This window comes from Hyaena hyaena, unplaced genomic scaffold, assembly GCF_003009895.1.
Source record: "Hyaena hyaena isolate Hyena2069 unplaced genomic scaffold, ASM300989v1 scaffold_246, whole genome shotgun sequence".
Classification (NCBI taxonomy): Eukaryota; Metazoa; Chordata; class Mammalia; order Carnivora; family Hyaenidae; genus Hyaena; species Hyaena hyaena.
Window position 1 is genome coordinate 930,550 of NW_024080877.1, and position 21,419 is coordinate 951,968.

Below are 21,419 nucleotides of genomic sequence, written 5' to 3' on the forward strand. Positions count from 1 at the left end.
TACCACTCAATAATCCGCGGAGATGCCGTGTCCCAGCTCATGCGTTCTCCAAAGTGTCAAACCACCTATGTCGTCAGAAGCATGAAATACCTTCTAGAGCCTTTAAGACGATGACAAACAAGAATGACGGCTGATAAGACAAGAGGCAGACCATGGGTAGCCACTACGGTCAAGCCACCAGCATCGGTGCCCTCTGTGGCTAGGGCGTGTGGGCTCAGTGCTCTCTCCGATCTCAGCAACCCCCTGTGAAGGACCACAAATGCTGACCTCAAAATGTGTGCTTTAGAGAGAGGGTCTTCAAAGCATACGCTACCGGCAAATGATAGAACAGGGCGTGGGCTGGGCTTGTCATCAAGGAGGCAGAAACTCAGCTTTGCCAGCTACCAACTGAAAGCCCTGAGCCATGGCGTTATCCTCACTCTGACCCAGTCCTCATTCTCTACGTCTCAGGAGCCGCACTCAAGACTCTAAACTCTCTCCCACGTCAATGAAAGCTCCTCATGCTGCCAAGGTGAATGATCCCAGTTCCAACCATGGAAGGTGTCTATTCATAGAGAACAGAGTATAGAACCAGGTCATCATCCCTCATCCAAAATCCTTGGCGATTACTAAATGAACCCATCAATTCTAAAATGAAAAAAAAAAATCACAGTATGTTTAAAAATAGCATTTCTTTGGAGAAATCAAGAAACTACATATGTTGTTAACTTAATATCGATCTCCTTTTTTTCTGACTTTGAGGTTTTACATAATAATATCTGGTTAGAAATGGAAGGATAACGGTATGTCAAGTGCCTAAAGGGCAATTAACCCAGCTCTTGGGGGTGTGTATTCACTCTCATTAAATTAGCTCATGGGTTACCAGAGGGGTACCGTTTAACTCTGTGGTCACAATGAGAATTCCCAGGGTCACAGATACACAGGAACTAGCTCCACATTCTGCTTGTAAAGGTGATACAGGCTGAGCTTCACTCAGAATAGACAGGCTGGTAAGATTAATGGCCATGTTAACATAACAAAGCTGCTTCAGCCAAACCAGAGGTGTCCCTAAGCACTCTGAGCTGAACCACAACAGAAAAGATTAAATCAGACTAAAAATATCAGCAACCTTGATGAAATGAACGGAAAGGATTTAGAATATTCCAAGGGCAATATGCCAAGATCATGTGAGGCATCAATTTAATTTTTTCCTATGCCTCTGGGATCCCTAACCCGACCTTCACTGGGGAAGAACAGTGCACAGCATTCTCTAAGGTCTCTTTTCCTCTGTTCCATCTTGTGCATTTACATGACTACTTGATCCCCAGAAGTGTACCATAAAATTGGACGTCCCTAACCAGCATGTTCAAACCACTTCGTTCAAGAGTATGCCCTCGAAAACAGATTTCCCAATAAAGAAAAATCTGTCAGACCACACACCACTACCATTGGTTTCTCACCCCGGGGCTTTAGAGCTACATGATTAAAGCACACATTTAGCAGTAGGAGCCACCACCCTGCCCCTATAGCTGGCACTACTGTTGAGAGTTTCAAGAGGTGAGGCCAAGCACCCAGCTAAAACTAGAAGGGACAAAGATCATGTGTGCTCACACCACTCCCACTCTTATGCAGTGATTAGTCCCAGTATAATGTCCAGAAGTGAAGACTCTTGCCTATCTAGACCAACTAGTCTTCCAATCAAACTTCCATAAAGTTTCCATTGCACGTGAATTAAGTTCCCCGAGTCTGCCCAATCAAGAGCTGGGTTGGTATTAGGAAAACAGACATAAATATGAGTCTGGAGCCCTACACCAGCCCCACGGGGTTAGACCCAGCTGCTTCTGGCTAAATGGGTCTAGGACCTGCCACCTTTAGCCTTTGTACCAAAGTGAGGACCATAATCTTTGGCTACAGACCTTATCATCCAGTTGTCTGTAGAGACTGGAGATCTCCTCGTCGTACTTCTCTTTCTCCTCTGCAGAGATGCCAGAGACAACGGGAGCAATATTGTCTATGATGGGGGTGTTATCACAGGGCTCCAAGGTCTTCTGGTCTTTAGCACTGATCTGTTCATCCTCAGGCACAGCTTCTCCTGCAAAGCACAATGAGAGGAGTTGAGAACTGAAGAAATTCAACATGTAACCCAATAGGAAAGTTCCACAAATAGTCACTCCCGTGAAAAGATGTAGAGGACACAATAAAGAGTGGTTGTAGAGTCATAGCTTACGTTCTTTCTATTTGACAAGAAAGGTTGTAGTTAATTGACCAAACTAGTCTAAGGAAGAGGAGGACTATATAATACTCCCTCTCTCGAGATGCATCACTTAAGTACACTGGTTCCACCAACCACACAAGCTCCTAACCAATCCAGCCTGCAGTGATATCCACAACTTTTTGCATACACTTTCCTTTCATTGGGGAATATTCTGGAGCTTTACTAGACTCTCTATCTAGTGGTTGATTCACAGGGAAACAGACTTCTGAGGTATCCTAATTACCTATTAGTTAGTTACCATTTCCTTAAGAGAAACAGCCAAATCAAGGAACAAATTCACCACTATTGATGAGGACACTGCAGAGCCATAATCCTCTGAATCTGAGAGTCCCTGAATCTGAAGGAGAAAACAGGGTAGCCCTGGGCCCAGGAGCTCTGACTGACATAGCACAAACACACAGCCTACTACCATCCTCTCCCCTAGGAGGTCAGAATTAATTGGCTCATCCGGAGACTTCAAATAGAATAATTTCTTATGATGTCAAGTAGACCCAAGGAAAAAAAGGAGCCAACCCAGAATGTCGTGCAGAGACCCTGCACACCACCTCTAAGTTTGCAGAGTCACACATAACCACTTCTCAGTCTGCAGAGTGGCTTTCTCTTGAGGCCTCTGAAGGCAGCATTACCAAATCTGACAATTCAAATTGAGGGAAGAAGTGAAGTTCTCAAGCTGGTCAGTGCCCAGCCCCAACAAGAAAATCACCTTGCAAAGCCGGACTGCAGAAAAAGGATTCTATGAAAGCCATGTGGCCCAACTGAGTCTCCCAAACATCTTTTTGGAAAACAACCTAAAACCAAACATACTTTTCCATCACAATGTTTACCATCAACTTCACTATCAGTTTGCTACGATCAGTGAGTGTCTGCAATGTTCCAAGCCTCACCCAATTCTCAGCCCATAAAATACATTTTGTGGAAAGTCCCCATGAAAACAGCCCTAAGACAGAGGGAATTTCTCCAAAAAATAAAAAATAAATAAACAATAAAAGACAGAACTGGATCCTCTAATCTGTGGCTTCATGAACAGTATGCATCATGCCTCATGGAAGTCACCTGAACGCTGCACACATTTATCTCAATATAAACAAAACACTTTGTGATGGGTTTGCTTTGCTGCTTAAGATTTCATTATCCCCTTTGATAATTATAAAATGGTAGGAAGACTTCCCTGTCAAAAAAATTAACATCCAATGATTTCACTTTTGTATCACAGTTCCATTTGAGGCAAAACCTGAAATAAATGATTCCTTTGCTGAACAGAAGACTGAGCCAACCCTTTTTCCTTCTAAAGCTCAACTAGACTGTACTGTACCTACGCCTTTTTCTAAAATTATTGACCTGAAACAAAACCAGAATATCAGAGTAGCCTTTGAACTGAACCTGAACCAAATCAATATTTCATTCAGTTCCAATTCCTGGTTTAAAACATCCATCAACGACCTCAGTGTGCAGACTGGATCTCATCCAATTAAAGGATCTACATTCTCTACAGCCTGTTAAATCCACAGGCTATCAAAGCAGTACCATATTCTAGTTCCTAAGGATTTTTTTTTTGTTTTGCTTAAATATATCTTTGTCTAACCATAGATTATATACACAAAAACTGTAAAGCCTTCCTTCACCCCTACCTCCCAATTCTGTTGCTTCTCCAGAGAAATTTACCAACACTTTGATAAATATTTCTCCTATTTGGGTTATGACTATATCTCAAATCTTTCAGTTCTACCATCTGGACTTTGTGAACAGGACACTCCAGTGTGGCATGGATTTAATCTGCCAGTTTAAGCATAATGAAGGTGAAATTCTTAACTGTACTAGACCGGAAACCAGCCAGAATATGGTTCTATTATCCTATGCCAACCTGTCCCAAATACAGAGACAAGAGACAAACACATCTGGAAGAGACACAGCCCCTGTGTTCTTTGGTTCCACACGGCTGAGAGCCAGTGCCACTGTGAGGCTGGGGGGTGCGTAGGAGCCGCCCAGGGCATGTTTTGATCCATCTGGATGGGCAGAAGCCAGGGATGAATCCCTACAACCTAGCGGCAAGTGACCCTAAAGCAATCACAGCATCACTAAGTACCAGAGTGGTCCAAGAATAGAGCAGTTCAGCAAGCAACCAACGCTGCTACGAGGTACCCTGAAAGTAATCCACAAACAGCATTAACATCTCCAGTGCTGTGTGGGGACGCGGAGCCACTCTGCACCTTTTAACCAATCTAATTAATCACAAGCCCATCTCCTACTTAACCTCTTCATCTGCTTTTTGTAAAGGAGAAAAAAATAATAATGCCTTTTGACACAGCATTGTTCTAAAGATTTAATTAAAATAGTATGTGTTTAAAAAAAAAAAACGCAAAAGGTGTTAATGGTTTAAAGTCCATCTCTCATCCTCTTCTCTCCCTAACAGTCAACTCTCCAGGCTTTGCAGATAAATTATTTCTACTTATTCTGAGACTACTGTTCTTGAGGTCTTCACAATACCTCTGTGGCTGTAGCTTAGTTCCAAAAATAAAACACCATGTAGCTGTGCAAGTCCCTTTCGGGTTTATTTTTATTATTACTAAAAACAATATTTGAAACCATAGCAGACTTTCTGGTGTGTCTTGAACAATTCTCTGAATCAAAGCATCAACATGGCCCCCACAAAGCTACATCTAAACAAGGCGCTCTTCCCAGCGTATATTCCAAAGGTCAGGCAGTCAGGATTATTTTTTGCAGCAGCCGTTCAGGCCGAGAAGAACAAAGCAGCAACACGCAGGAACAAAAGCAGCAGGCATCTGTGGGAGAGCACAGCTCCTGCCCGGAGAGGAACCAAGAGCTGGTTTTCCAAACACTGCTACCCTTCAAAGGACCGAGAAAATGACTTCCAGAAGTGTCCCTGGTAACTACACTGTCCAGCTCACAAACACGTCTGGGGGTTGTAAATTCCCAACACTGTGCAACACCTGACACTAGGCAATCTGTCTCCATGGCAATCTCACCACGTTAATCGAGAATATTCCCTGCACTGCAGTGGACTGAGTCTCTGGAGAAGCCCCCGCGAGGTGATTACGGAACAACTGATTGTAACAAGGCAGACAGCTGCAAACAAACCCTGGAGAGAAAAAAAAAAATGTCTTGAAATCCAGTGGTGGGAGAACAGAAAAGGATCACCAAATGAAGATGAGCATCTATTTTATTTTTATTCCCCTTTTTTGCATGAAAAGCAAATTTCTCTTAGTTCATCCCCTGAGGCTTTGTACCTGCTGTCTATAGGGAAAGAGCTTATAATATTGTAAAGCATCTGATTTTCTACAATGAAACCTCCCCCTCCCCCGCCCTCCATTAGAATCCTTTCCCTTCTTTAAATAAGCATTCTGGCATTTCCTATTGTCAGATGTAATTACCTGTAAGAACTAAAAAGATTTGTGTGTACACAGGAGCATTCGCTTGGAGCACACCTACAAGGTTTGCAGAGCATTTTAATTATAAAATGAAACCCCCCGAGGGCATGAATAGCATTCCTACAAAAAGTAAAAATCCATCAATTGCAATAAACAAGAATGACGGGCTAATCAGAAATACTCGTTAGGGCTATTAGTTAAAAATTCTAAAACAGGCTTTTTCGTGTGTTTTTTTTTTTCCAAGAAAAAAAAAGAAAAAGAAAACCATTGGACTGCCAGTAATTCATTAAAATTTCACACATGAAATAGCAACGAGCTAGTTATCCTTTTCATAAATTGAGTCCCTAAAGCCTCTGGAGAACATAGAAAGGTAATTGCATTCTCTCTGCAACTCCAGGGGCATAGATTTGCTGGTCACTCACAGCTTCCATCAGAAACCACAGCAGATCTGGCAAAGGAGGTGCTTTCTTTTAGTACCAATTAAACAGGCCCAGTGGCAGATCTAATGGTAGGTAATTTCTATATCAAAGAAACTAAAAGGAAATCTTTAAGTTGCCAGATGGGTAAGAGCAGCTGGCTACAAGATGTCATTATATAAATGTGAGGTTTAAAAAAAAAAAAAAAGTCATTCCTTTATGGGATTATTTTGCACACAAATAGCATGTCTCACCCTAGTTCCTAAAAATATTGTAAGCAGCTTAAGACATTCTCTAATCCCTTCTAGAGTAATTTTCTAATAAACTGGTCACTCAGGACTCAGAAATCTCTTTACATTCCTGACCTCTTGAATAGCCCACGCCATTCTCTTAGCGGGTGGTATTTCTCTTCGTGTTTGGCTGTGCTCTCAAAAGAAGGAAGAGAGCCCAACAGATCAGATCTCGCAAATGAAACGCTAACCTCTAAACTTCTGCTACGGTCAGGAGTCCAAGGGTGGGGGGCAGGGTGGACAGCATCTTCAACAATCAACTGCTAAAAAAGCAAATTGTGTCCCAGCTACGGAGGCCACGCAGTCCCACAAAGCCCCAGATCCGACTCCACGTTACAGATTTAGCTGGTTAGGAAACCAAGCCTGCTGGCCTGGCAGGTTTTAAATTTGGAAAACAAATCTGTTCTGGAGATTGCTGGTTTTTCCATGCCTTCCCAGGCGGTGATGAAATAATTTCTTTGCATGACTTCAGCAGATGGGGTAAATCTACATCCTTTCTGTTATTTAATATTATATTTAATTATTCAAGAGACACGGCAGATGTAACCTACTGTCTGTCGGGTCATTTCCCTGCACCCCCGACACCTGGATTTTCAGGACCTCCTTCCTTTTCTGACTTACACCCTTGTAAAATGCAACCACTTTTTTTAAAAGGCAAGATTCAAACAAGTATCCGAAAAGAGGGCATGTGTAAAGACTGACCCGGCAGCAACGGGGAACTGTGCGCCCGTCCCCCTTCTGAGGGTCAGAGCCCCGGGCCTTGAAGGATCTTCTGGAAGGGGGCAGGGTGAACTGGGAGGCATAATTCACTCTGAATTCAACTCTCTAAATCTATCCCCATTTATAGGGTTGTTCAAGTCTTTTCCACGCATGTGATGAACAAACAACAGAACTGGAAAAAAACAGTCCTGCCTCCGACAACTGCCCACTCCATGTCTCTGTGCTTCAGCAAGTAGGCTGAACAGAAGTCCTGAGGCTGAAGCTGCCAACAGAACTTCCAGATTCGACGGACTGTCAGTCGATTTCAGCCCACAAGATGTCACTAGCAGATTGTAGTGGACAGGTGTTTTCCAGCCACTCAACACCCATTCTCATTTCAGAACCACAACTTCCTTGTGAGGAGTCACTTCTTCCAGTGCAGGCAGGCTTGCTCAGAGGACACAGCAGAGGGCCCTGGCCTTCCTCAACCAAAGCACACGGCCACCCACAGGATCCCCCTTCTCTCTCCCAGGGCGTCTGGGTCTCAACCATATAGTGCAAGGAGGGGGAAAAAGCTCAAGAGGGGAATCATGCCAGCTGTGGCCCCTTAAGAGCCCTATTGCCAGAGACTTCTGGAGTAGCCCCAGCTTTGCCAGGTGACACTGGTTCCTCGGCTGTTCTTTGGTTCTGTGAGTCACCCACAGACTTCTAATGCTTTCCTGTTTGTTTACGCTAAGCAGGGTCAATTCCTGTCCCTTGCAACCCAAAGAGCCTGGCACTGTGGGGAACGGAGTGGCTCTCCTTCCTTCTCTGTAAAAACAAGGCGTGGCCTCCCCTTCAGCCAGCATGTGCATGCCCTGAGCCATCTTGCCTTAATGCCAATGGCAGAGACGAATTAAGTCTGGGGGTAGTTATATGCATTGGGAATCACAGGCCATATTCTGAGAACCAACGTTCTACTATGTCCCAAGGAGGGAACTGCCAGGCTCGCATTCTAAAGTAGCCCGTTAAGCTACAAGGAGCTGAAAACCGGTACCGGAGGGAGTCTGGGGGAGAGCTGGCCTGTAAGCATGCAACAGGATCACATTTCACAACTCTGAAGGACTTCGGCAGGGAATGCTCTCTCCTGTGGCACAGTCCCACCCTCGCCAACCACATCAACTTCACTCTACGTGGTTTGCCATGGAGACGTCGTTTTACTTTGCCTTTCCTACTCCTTTGTATTCCTACCTCATTCTATAGAACAGCGAGAAAGGGGAAGTACAGGCACACTGTTTCTCTGCTATATTCCCTCTCTCTTGCTCTCCCACAGCTGGAGTAGAGCAGCCAAACTTTTAAAATTACAAACACACCATGCGGGGATGGAAACCTCTTTCCAGCAGAGAATGCATACAATGGACAATGTCGCTTTACCTCGTTCAGCCCACAAGTGGCTGCTCCCTAGAGTTTAGAGCCAGTGTGTCTGTCAAATTTCAAAAAGAAGTTGGGAATCTCCTGCCACTTGGGTTTTAGTGGAGGGCACCACCTTGTCTCTCCTTCTTCACTTCTCAAAATCCCAGCTCTCTGGTCGGCACAAACCAGCCATGCTCTCACAACTAGGAGGAATTGGAATTAGGCCTGGTACCCTGGACACTGCTGAGAAGCTTCCAGTCCCTTCTTTTCTGGGATGACATTTGTCACACTCCTCTGGTCCAAACACAAATCACTACGGCTATGTGCAGGCTGCACAGACGACAGAGAGACAATGAACTTGGCACTCAACTGCCCTACATTCAGATCCCTGCTCTGTCAGTGACTAAGTCACCCTGGGTGTGTCCTCGAGCCTGTCAAAACCTCACGGGCCGCCTGCAGAATGAACGGCCAGCCTAGGCACCTCACAAAAAGCTGGGGTTCTTTTGTCGTACGTGCGACATAGAGTTAATCCTTGAGATGGTCCTTCAGCTCATTGCTGGTCAAAAAGACAGCTCCAGGAGGCCTCTACCTGCCTCACTTCCTGCCTGAAAATTGAATGGCTGAGTTGGATCTCTACACTTGAAAACTTCTGCTTTCAGAAAAATTACCTTTAAGATGCAGATGTGCAGAGGTTAGCCTGGGAGAACAGGAGGGCTCTGCAGGGCCCCCTTCTCCATCACATTCACTCAGTGATGACATGGTAATGCTGGAGGGGGGGGTCTCTCTCAAAACTCTCTCCCTCTTCTTGTCCCTGCCCTCTATAGAGGCCCTCACCCCTACCTGTGCCTTCAAGTACTTCCTAAAGCTCAACTCTCACATTTCTTTCTCTAGCTCAGCCGGAGCCTCTGAGCTCTAAACCTTTGGACCTAACTTTTTATTTGTCATTTTCACCTGCATGTGCCACAGGCACCTCAAACTCCCCTCCTCAACTCCCTTGTCTCCAATCTGGTTCTTCTCTGGTGTTTCTTGTTCAGGTGAATGGTTCCACCCTCCACCCAACTCAGCAAGCCAGAAAACTTGGCATTCTGCCATGGCCAGCTCCTCCCCAAGCCCTGCTAACCTCACTCTCTAAGTACCTCTCTTGTCCAGCCATGTCTCTCCCTTTCCATCTCCACATCTCTCAAGTCAATGACTACAGCCTTATCCCTGGAAGACCACCCTTGTTCCTGGCCCTCCTCCCACCCTCTCCACTCAATTCTCCATCACAATCAACGGATCTTCAAAAATGCATATCTTATCACATGATCTTCAGCTTAATATACAGGAAGGGCTTCTCATCGCTTCCCCAATAATGACCAAAATCCTGAACAAAGACTATTGAGCCCTGCACGGGACAGGTCTGCCTACCCCTCCCGTCCAGCTCAGGCTAGTAGTGCCTCACCCCAGCTCCCCACGCTGGCCTTCCTGATGTTTCCCCCTTCAAGAAGTCCCTCAGGGATGCTGTAAATGCGGCTCCCTCTGCCCTGACCCCCACTTCTACCTTGGCGCTCCTAACTGCTCTGTTTCTCTCAGATCCTATTCCCTAGGTTGCCTACCAAGGGAAACCCTAAATGACTCACAAGTCAAGCACTGGGCCCCTGTTATAAAACCTTTTAGTACCTTATACGTTTCCTTTAGGGGATGCGGCATAGACATGTTTGTTGCTAGTGGCTGAAGTCTGCCTCCCCCATCAGACCGTAAGCTCTGTAAGGGCGGAGACCATGACTGACAGCTCACCCTTTCCACTCCAGCGCTGGATTAAACACACACTTATGTAACATACGTTTATGGAAGTCTATCTTGTGCCAGAAACCGTACATGAGTTTTCCCCAATTATACACTTAAGGGCTTATATAGGATCTCACCCTGTAGGACATGGAAAACAGTGTATTTATGGGTAGTCTGCAAGGTGGATGGAGGACGACAAACAAAACGATGCCAAGTGAAAAGTCCAAAACAAGGCAAGAGTACCCAGGCAAGAGGGGGAGTTTGGCAAACTGGGTGGTGCACCAGACCCTCCCCCCACCCTGCCCCCAGGACAGAGCTGGTGGAGGGACAGAGAACTTCACAGTGAGAGCCTGACAGGCGACAGGAGGGAGCAGAGAGGAAACAAGGCTAGCTGCCCACTCCACAGTGTTCCGAGGCCATTCCCCCTCTCTTGACCAAAAGGCTTTACTGAATGTTCCAGTTGCCCAGCAGAGAACTGACCCGAGAGGCTCCCAGAAATAGAACAAAATTCCATACGGCCGCTCCCTGCCTTGCCATCCGTCCCTCCTCACTCTGCTACTCCTGCCAAACTGCAAGGAAGCATGCACCGGCCCCAGGTGCTGAATTATTCGATAATTCTAGCAGCTTTCCAAACACGTGTGCAGCTAGAAAATCTCCCAAAAAGAAAAGAATTGTGTTATTTAGGCTACTAGGTCACTCCTTGAACCTCTCTTGGGTCCTGGTTTGCCTCACAATTGTTTTTCAATTCAATAGTAGGTCACTGACACCCACCTTCCTAGCAAAACACAGTGGCAAACAGATTCACAAGACAGTCTGCTGCTAACTGTGCAGTTACAGTCACAAACAGGCGGGTCCCATCCGGCATCACGGCCCCCGGGCTCCTACGTTCACCAGAGACACCGAGGTCTGCCGTGGCGCCTCACATACACAGTGGGCACAGCAGCAAAGAATCTGAATCTCCAACTATCCACTGTGGGCCCCCGCCCACACACACACACCAACCTGCCTATTTCAGTTAAAAATTTTAAAAATTAAAAAAGACTTCTACTTTCTAACTCCATCACAATGCTAAAATTTCCGAAATAATCTGCCCGCACTTGGATCTGGAAACCCCTCTTCAACGCCTCACCCACAACCCACCCACCCAGTGCATGTCAGCTCTCTGAGATATTTTCTTGGAGTAGAACAAACCAAAGAGAATGTTTTTTGGGAAAAAGAAAAGCTAGTCACGAAACAAGCCTATAAGACTCCATTTTAGCACAGAGCTTCTTGAAGAGCCCTCTATTTCTGGCTCTGAAGAAGCAGAGCATGAAGATCAGTTGGCCCGCTCCCCCCCCCACCCCCAATGCAAATATTTGCCAGAGGCACTTTTAACCTCAAATCAATTATAAAACTCACACAGGAGAGAATGACATTTTTCATTTAATCAAAAGCAGTCTGAGCCACAAAGTCTCGGGCACTGCCCGCTAAACCTCAAACATGGCTATCGGAGAGAAGTACAATAATAAGATAGAGGAGGATCTCATTGAAAATAGATTAAGGCAACTTTGCAAATAGTCACTTGCCCACACCATGCATGCATGTCAGCCGAGTGATGGGTATGGGTGGGGAGCTATGCCAGGCAATGTGGAAATGCCGCTCATTCACATAGGTTATTGCAAGGCGGGACCAAGCTGCCCCTTCAGCCCCTCCTTCCCTAGTGTCCCAGGATGCCAGCCGTGTCGTAGGAAAAGAAAAACACACTCGTGCCTCTTTCTTCCTCTCCATTCTTCCTTACCATTTCTCCATCTGTTTAGCTCCATCTCTAGATGCTGGATAACATTCTTCAGAGTCTTGTTTTTCTCTTTCTCTTTTTCATACTTCTTCTTCCATTCTTCTGCTGTCAGTTCTAGGTTCACAGAGACCGTGTTCTTGATGGTCTTAGCCCTGAGGGCAAAAACAGAAGGGAAAATTTCTGAGGGTAGCTATTAGTATTAACTAAATCATGAATACAATTAAGGCTCAAATGCTTTCCCATCTGAAGGCTGGGACTGGAGGAGCAGAAGAGCTCCTGGGACCTATCACCCTCCTACCTGCGCTGAAGGCTCCATACTCGCCATCTCCTTTTCTGCTTTACCTCCTGCCAGTCGAAATCCCAGGGACTTTCATTTGAATTGTCTCCCAGGGCCATCTCTCTCTCTCTGTTCTAGGTTCTCAGCCCTGACTTACAGCGCTAGTCTTTCTCCAGCATTCAGCAGCCGCCTCTAAGTATCTGGCACACCTCTGCCAGGTCCATCTTCCTAAGTAAGGGTTTCCTTTCTACCCTAACATTTATGAAACATTGGGGCTTACCAAGACGATGGAGACAAAGTCTGTGGCCTCTCAGAGCTTACAGTGTCTCACATCAGCGATACAGACTGAAGTAATGCAATCAGTTCTCTTACATTTGGTCCCTACAACCAACCCCGCTGTGTTGAATACACATCAACACGTTTCTCGAGACAGGTGGGTCATTTCGCTGCTTTAGGCCAGACAGGTAAAGCCAAGGCTCCCCGCTGAGCACATGCCCCTGTCACAGGCGACTGTCACCACATAGTAGTGGAGGGCCCACCGTTCTAGGTTCATTCCACTTTTCAAGGAAAGTCCGAAGTTGATCATTTTATTTGCATCTCTTAGTTTAAAACAATTTTGCAAAATAATGTGTGAGGCAAACAAACATGTCTAAGGGCCACCATCTTGTCATTTCTAGTATAAGAGATGCAGTGAATTTCTAGGACGTATGACAGGGGGATATGATGCCACACTGGATGTCCGGACAGTTACTCAAGGGAAACTAGATGAGAGCAAAGCTGGGACAGCCCTGGCTGATACTAAGAATGACATGATTCACCCGGTTTCATACAGAAATGAACACACAGGGGGCACCTGGGTGGCTCAGTCGGCTAAGCATCTGGCTTCGGCTCAGGTCATGATTTCGCAGTTCGTGGGTTCGAACCCCACGTCGGGCTCTGTGCTGACAGCTCGGAGCCTGGAGCCTGCTTCAGATCCTGTGTCTCTGTCTCGGCCCCTCCCCTGCTCACTTGCTCTCTGTCTGTCTGCCTCTCTCTCTCTCAAAAATAAATAGACATTTAAGAAATGAATGAAAAGTTAATTGACCACGGTAGAATCCTGCTTACTCTGTACTTCTTAAGAAGGCAAAAAGTTCATTTAAAAATTGGATATCCTGTTTTATTTGCTCCCCACTGCTTATTCTAAACTCCCACAAGTTCCTGTACTGTCATATTTGCCAGCATTATCTGGTGTGTGATTCAGGTTAATTACTGTTGTCATGAAATGCCATTTTGGACATGATTTCTATTTCAGTGAAAGAAATTCACCAGCCCTCACCAGGACTACAGATGTCATTCCAAAAATTAATTCCTAAAGCAGACAACTAAATAACCCAACTGTCAAAAGAGGAGTTAAAGGATTTCAGTGTAAGACTCCACTTAAGAATTAGTAAAATTCTCCCTCGTTCACCGTAGCTTGAGGCTGCTGTCCCCAGAAGTGCTTCAACTCTAATTTTTCAAATAGCAGCAATTTTATTACTACTTTCAGTCTGTTCCAGCTTGACACTCTCACCTCACCTTCTAACATCCTCAGCTGGCGGCATGGAAGCTTCTCTGTGCAAACACGGACACTGTAGCGTGCATTATCAACTCAGTAAGTCAAAAAGTGAAAAATGACCTATGGCTAAAATGCTTGTGGGCACTGAAGGGTACACTTTGACGCTACTGGTCTCACTTTCTAAATCATAAAGAATCTCTTAATGATTTCTAGTGATACCAGAAAGAGAAGGATAAGGCCTTTATGCTACCTATATTCAGGCAAGTTTAGCCAGAAGCACACTGTTGTGAGCAGACCCAGCAAGGTTATCACTGGTGTAACTGATCCTCATTCTCAAAGTTCCTTTAAGCTGTCCAGAGAAGTATTTTCTTCCACTTTCATAGTAACCAAGGTACTGGCAGGAAACAGATGGTTCATTCTATTTCGTGATTTAGGAAGAGTTTACCAAAGGTATGAGAAGGGTGTTGGGAAATAACAATGAATAATGTGTGCCCCAACCTAGTGGTGGGGGGCCATTACCACCCGTAGGCTGAAGGGGGGGGCACAGAGGCAGGGATCTATATGAAGGTGGCTGCCCACTAGCATCTGTAACAGCCTTTAATCTGAGGATAATGTCAACCCAAAGTGACCCTGCAGGGAAAGAGCCAAAAACCAATACCCTGACCTCACTTTCTTCTCTTCTGATCACCTGCCAATGTTCCTTCCCATTGGCAGAACCTAACCTCTCTGCCAGAGGCAAGAGAGCCCCTGCAGTTGTCCAAACAGGTCGCTGTCCCAGGGCCCAGAGTGGAGCAGGGATGGTACAGAAATGACCCACAGGAGCATCTGGAGGATATAAATCCCAACTCTCATTTGGAACTCAGAACAGTGCTGGGAAACCCTGTTTCACGCTACTGCCCTATATCATCCCAAACAACAGTGGCATCCCAAATGCCTTTCCATCCACTAAGGCTAGAATATGAAGAAATCAGCCAACATTGATGGGAAAAGATGCCAACCTTTCCCAGAATTGTTCTATAGATTTTAAATAATCTCAAATAGGGGCACCTGGGTGGCTCAGTTAAGTGTCTGACTTCAGCTCAGGTCATGCTGTCTTAGTTGGTGGGTTCAAGCCCCGCATCAGGCTCTGTGCAGACAGCTCAGAGCCTGGAGCCTGCTTCAGATTCTGTGTCTTCCCCTCTCCCTCTGCCCCTCTCACCTCACACTCTGTCTCAGTCTCTCAAAAATAAACAAACATTAAAAAAAATCCTCAAATAAAATTCTAGGAGGCTTGTATATGTGTTTAGAAATCAACAACCTGATTCCAAAATTTACAAAGAAATGCAAAAAAGCTAAGAACAGCAAAGACAATTTTGAAAAACGAAGTTAAAGAATAGGATATCAGCACTTATTATACATCAACAGTGAGCAAAAGTGACTGAACAGTCTAGAAACTTTAGAAAAGAAACAGAATGGATCATCCAGAAACAGATACTAGCCTACAAAGTCATCTGATTTATAAGGTGCCCATACAGCACAATCGGAAAGGATGGTCCTCTCAGTATGTGGTGCTGGAGCAAGGGAGTGCATGTGACTTTTTTTCACTCCCCTAATTCCACATAAAAATCTATTCCAGGTAAATCATACACATATATGTGAAAAGTAAAACAAAGCCCCTAGAAGAAAACACGAGAATATCATTAAGACCTTGTCGTAGGTAAAGATTTCTCAATAGGACATAAAATTAATGACAAATTTGACTTAATTAAAATTTAAAAACTTCTCTTCGTTAAAACTCATCATCAAAAGACTTAAAACATAAGCTACAAAGTGGGAGATGATATATGCAATACGTTTACCTGGTAAAAGACTTACCGAAAATAACTTCTATAACCAATAAGAAAAAAGGAGACAACTAGCGTAAAAACTGGGCAAAGATTTGAAAAGGCACCTCGCAGAAGAAGTGTCAATAAATATTCCCAAAAGGACACCTAACATCATTAGCCATCAGGGAAATGTAAAATAAAATAATAAGATCTCTTCTCACACCCAACAGAATGGCTAGAAATTTTTAACTGATAATACCAAGTGTTGGTGAGAATGTACAGAGACTATAACACTCTGGTGCTACTACAGAGTATAAATTATTCCAGAGTTTTGGAAAACTCTTTGTACTAACACTGAATATCTCATACCTATGAGCTAGCAATTCCACTCCTAGGTATACAACCAACAGAAATGAGGACAAATATTTACCCAATGACATGGCAAACAATGCCATACTAACTTCATTTATAATATCCCCCAAAGAAAACAGTCTAAATATCCATCAACAGTAGAATGGATACAATATATACTATATTCATACAATGACATACAATATAACTATGAAAAATGAAACTACTACTACATTTAACGACATAGTGAACTTCAAAGGTACGATGTCACATAAAAGAAGCCAGACACAAAACGGCTGTGTATGTTATTTATATAAAGTTCAGAGATAGGCACTAGTAATCTATTTTGATAGAAATCAGGATGACAACCTTGAAAGCTGGGTATTGACCTGAAGGGTGTAATAGAAAGGCTTCTAGGATGCTGGGTGATGGTTCCATGTGTACATATATTCGTAAAAATGTATTGAGCTGCACACCTGAGTTTATGCATTTTATTGTATGTATGTTACAGTACACCCCCCCAAAAAAAAAAAAGTTAAAAAAATAAAGTGACATAGAAAGAAATTAAGTCAGATACAAGAATTTCTAGATCATGGCTCTCGCGGTTCGTGGGTTCGAGCCCCGCGTCGGGCTCTGTGCTGACTGCCAGCTCAGAGCCTGGAGCCTGTTTCAGTCTGTGACTCCCTCTCTCTCTGACCCTCCCGTGCTCACGCTGTCTCTCTCTCTCTCTCCTAGAAATAAAAAAAAAAAAAAAAAAAAGAATTTCTAGATCATGGAATAAACTAGAGTCGCTAAGAGAGATCACCTGAATCTCAGTGCCTGGAGTTTTCTTTTAAATAGAACAAACATTCTATCTAAGATGTTGAAACCAACCTCACAAAATGGAATAAAGAGTATCTCAGTCTCCCAGTCCCATAAGAGAATTAGAGTCAAAAGACAGTGAACATCGATAATCTCTTTTGCTTTTTACCATGAACTTTAGGAAAATTACAGAATAGAGGCACCCAATCATTAGATCCTATCTAATCTGGCCATCCACAGTTCCCTTTCCTCCTGTGTGGATGTTTAGCTCATTGCCAGCAGGGTGGGCTGGGTAGAGGTCTACTGGTTTTTTGCCCTGTCCACTTTAGAGCACATGCAAGTGTCTTCCAACTTCCACATTCCCTGCTCTTTTATTTTGGTTTTCCACATACTTGCGAGCTACAATCATACTAAACAACATTATGTCTCGACTCTTTTCAAATATAGTGAATCAACATGGATGGTGAGTACTTAAGGACTGTGTTAGAGACACAAGTCAGGGACTTGTGAGTACATACACATGTGCATTTACTCTTCAGCCTGTTTCCTGAGAGAATTTCAAGTAGCTTACAGGGAAACATAAAATCAACAGGACTGCAGATGGTAACAAATGTTCTTAAGGCAGGTTTTATGATGTTGCCTAGCTGAAGTTATATAGCAATAGTGACACCACCCAGCCCTATAGTTCTGGGAGTTTATCTCTGTGCTATAGGAAAACAAGCCAGTAATCTGCAGGAGACTTACTCTAGCCGTTAAATACACTGCTCATTCATCATCTTTATAGGTCAATCTTACCATAACAACATTTGGTTAATCCCGATGTAACCTGATCATTCACAAAGGAGCAGAGAAGTATCTTGAGTCTTTATTTCCAAAGACTCTCAGGTCTTTTCAACTGAAGCCCCCAAGCCATATAAAGAAATAAAAGCCTATTCCACAAGTTATATCCAGAGCAGACACTGAGCAAAATCCTAACCAAAGGCTACTTAGGGGCACACCTTAACTAACCTCATATATATATCCTGAAAGCAAGACCCATTTAGCACAAATGAGCCAAATCTTGAAAGTGCAGTTATCAGGGTATCTGTTTTGCAGTTTTTTTGTTTCTGTTTGCTTTGGAGAGTCAAACACTACTTAAATAATATATGATCCAGACTTGCCCCAGATATAATATTTCCTTTCCCCACAGGAAGGGAACAGGACCCAGTTTTTAAAAGATCTCAGTGCTAATGAATGTTGGCCACCTTTGAAGAAAGCTGACCAAGCACAGCAAAGAGCAGAGATGCCCTCTGCCTAGATGCCCAAAGGGAGACAGTCAGAAAAGGACTGTTGTAGACACACTCCCCTGAGGAGTGGAAGGAAGACCCAGCCCCTCTGTCCTTGAACATTCTATTATTTCCTGCCTAGCACCTCCAGGTCTTTCTGTCACTGAATTTGCAGTTTACATGTTCAGAAGCATACATCTTAGGCATCTAGGACTGTTGACCATGTCCATTTCTACCCCCGTCGGTTAACCCCACAGGTGACGACACTCCACAGGCATTCTCATAATTCAGCATTTGAATCAAGCCCTTGTTGAATAGGGGAGTCGTAGAACTACTTGGTTCACATCACTCTGCATGATAAATCCCATCCCTACCCAATACCTCAATAACTGCCTATACCTGTACTTTCTGGCCAGAGTCAGTTCTAAATGATATACACGCTACATATCACTGGAAATTCTTCTCATTACTTTGGCCCTTCTGGAAGAGCCAGAAAGATGTTTGTTCTTGGCAGGTTCCCACCTCTTGGTTTCAGCATTTTCCTTCCCTCTCCAGGTGTTTAGGATAGTATTGGCACTTGAACAAGGAGCTCCAAACAACCCCACACCTTCAATGTACAGACTACCTCTGTAATGTGTGACTCTGCGTGGTGAACACTGTGATAGAGAGATGAAGATCCTCCTACTGTGGGGTGGGAGGAGGTAGCCCAGCATCCTTCCCTATCAGTAAGGGTTCTTCAGAGAGACAGAACCAATGGCACAGATATAGGTACATAAATGATGAATAGATATATTCACCATATGTATATATCTCCATCTCTATATATATCCATCCATATATATCCATATATATGTCCATATATCCACACATATATATAATACACACGTACATATATCCACCTATATATATACACATACATATATATACATATATAACCACATATATATACACATCCATATATATATTTCCATCCATATATATACATACACACACATACATATATATATACACACACACATATATATATAGTATATATGTATAAGATATACCTTAGATTTCTATATTTATCACATGATTGCAGACACCAGAAAGTCTGAAAGCCATAGGACAGGCTGGCAGGATCAAAACTTGGGCAGAGATTGATGCTACAGTCTTTTTTTTAAATTTTTTTTAAATGTTTTTATTTATTTCTGAGAGAGAGAGAGAGAGAGCATGACCAGGGGAGGGTCAGAGAAAGGGAGACACAGAATTCAAAGCAGGCTCCAGGCTCTGAGCTAGCTGTCAGCACAGAGCCCAATGCAGGGCTCGAACCCATGAACCGTGAGATTGTGACCTGACCCAAAGTCGGACACTTAACCGACTGAGCCACCCAGGCGCCCCAGATGCCACAGTCTTGAGGCAGAATTTCTTCTCTGAGAAACCTGTTTTTGCTCTTAAGGCTTTCAACTGATGAGGCTCACCCATATTATGGAGAGTAATGTGCTTTACTTAAAGTCAACTGATGGTAGATGTTAACCACATCTACAAAATACCTTCATGGCAACACCTAGATTAGTGTTTGGTTAAATAATTGAGGACTACAGCCTAGCCACGCTGACACATAAAATCATCACACCTTCTAACGTGCTCAGAGTCCCAGTTCCCTCATAAAACACCTAACCTTCTTCTGGAAACATGCCTGATGCAAAGCACTTTCCCATTTCCTGGTGAGGCCATTACCTTGCTCCTGAGTGGGGATGATATAGGGAAGGAAAAATTAAAAAGCTCCAGATTTTGTGTCTTTTTAAAAGCTCCAGTCTCCAGAGAAACACTTAAGAATTACTGATTTGGATAAGGATTCGGCATCTGGTTAAATGTCTGTCACCCACAGTATACCTCCCTTCAAAAACCGACCTTATTGGTGTTCTAGCAACAGACATGCCAACAGGGGATGTTCTGAGTCTATTTCCATTTTATGTCAAAAGGATAGCCAAGGGTCTCCCTTCCCCAAAGTGTTCACTCTTACTCTTGCAGGTAATTTGTTATCATGCTCTGCAGACAGGAGTTTTGCACGCACACGACTCAGGACTGTCACAAAACTGGGCAAGAGGTGGCAAAATTTGGAAAAAATTTGGTGGATAAAAAAAAAGCACACAGCATAAAAAGAAGAATTTACTTTCCCTAAATTATCAACTCTCTTTGCACATTCAACATTCAAATAAAGCCTTTGAATTATTCATGCTACATCAATCAAAAGTCTTAGTGCCAAAGATGTGCTGATTCAGGCTTTCTCCAAACTGACTGGTCTGCCCCTTGGAGGCTTTATGGCCCCAAACCAAGGTACATTAAATCGGCTTCCAAGATAATTGGGTGATTCAAGTTCATACTTCTAAAACTGACAACAATCCTTTTCAAATAGTGCTACGAAAGTTCTTTGGAAGATTAATTAAAGACTAAAAAATAAAATGCTGGAAGCTAAAAGAAAAAAAAAATCAATGGAAGTGCTCTAATTTGAGTACCTTCTCCCTTAAAAGCAGGAAGTGTTCCGCTTTCCCACAGTCCAGCTTTTTGACTGTGCTGCCTGGAAATTCAAGTGTTCCTCAAATAGATTAAAAGCTCTCTCAGAACACAGAAAACGGCTTCTGTTTCTTGACTAGCACAAAGCTGGGCACTCAGGGGACTAACGGGCAGAGGCCTGATCAGATAGAAGAGCCAGAATTCACCACTGAAACCAAGAAAGAGATAATGTGCTTTTCCTTTTAATTTCAGGACCTAATCCAGAATCCTAAAGAGTGCTGACTTGGTAGACTGCCCTCAGGCATTTGTAGACTCTATCACGTTTCTACTCCTTCAAAGGACATACTGTTGTTTTATTCAGGGCATCAATACAATAAAATAGTCTAGCAACAAATATGGACTTCCTTCATGTCCTTGAAAGAAGCACACAGGAATAATGAAGGAACCTTGTACAGCCCTAAGGTCTGACCACCCCACAACAGGAGTATAATGAACGCTCGTTACACTGAATCTGAGATGTGCCCAGCAGTCTTTCCTGAGTTCAAAGTGCTTAATCTCATTAACTGTCAGATACCACATCTAATCTGATGTTCAGACTTGTGTCTGCTGTGTAATTGGGTTCAATGCATATATTTAACAATAAAGCAGGTATTGGCCCCATAGAGAAGTTAGATGTCCTTGAAGAATCCATTAACTAACTCAGGGATAGAGGAAGAGGAACAAAACTTCACACCTTTCTAATTATAGCCTGGAAAACAAACCAGATCTAAACCTAACCAAACTTCTGGACATCATGGTGTCACAATTCAGCACCTGCCCTAATGTTCGAAGGAATCCTACACAATAAGCCTTTGATTCATCCGTTCATTCATTCAATAAGCATTGATTTAATGACCCTCTGTTGCACACCAG

At 43.7% G+C, this 21,419-nt stretch overlaps 1 protein-coding gene across 1 annotated transcript in view; it reads right to left on the reverse strand.

The window, feature by feature from the left end:
- The window catches only part of KIF5C (kinesin family member 5C), a 155,709-nt gene that overhangs the window by 49,425 nt on the left and 84,865 nt on the right, over positions 1-21,419 (reverse strand). Inside the window, exons 11-12 of the mRNA XM_039244578.1 lie at positions 11,982-12,130; positions 1,896-2,071 (exon numbers count right to left, since the gene is read on the reverse strand). Coding sequence (XP_039100509.1) covers positions 1,896-2,071; positions 11,982-12,130 — 325 coding nt within the window. The remainder of the gene's footprint in view (positions 1-1,895; positions 2,072-11,981; positions 12,131-21,419) is intronic.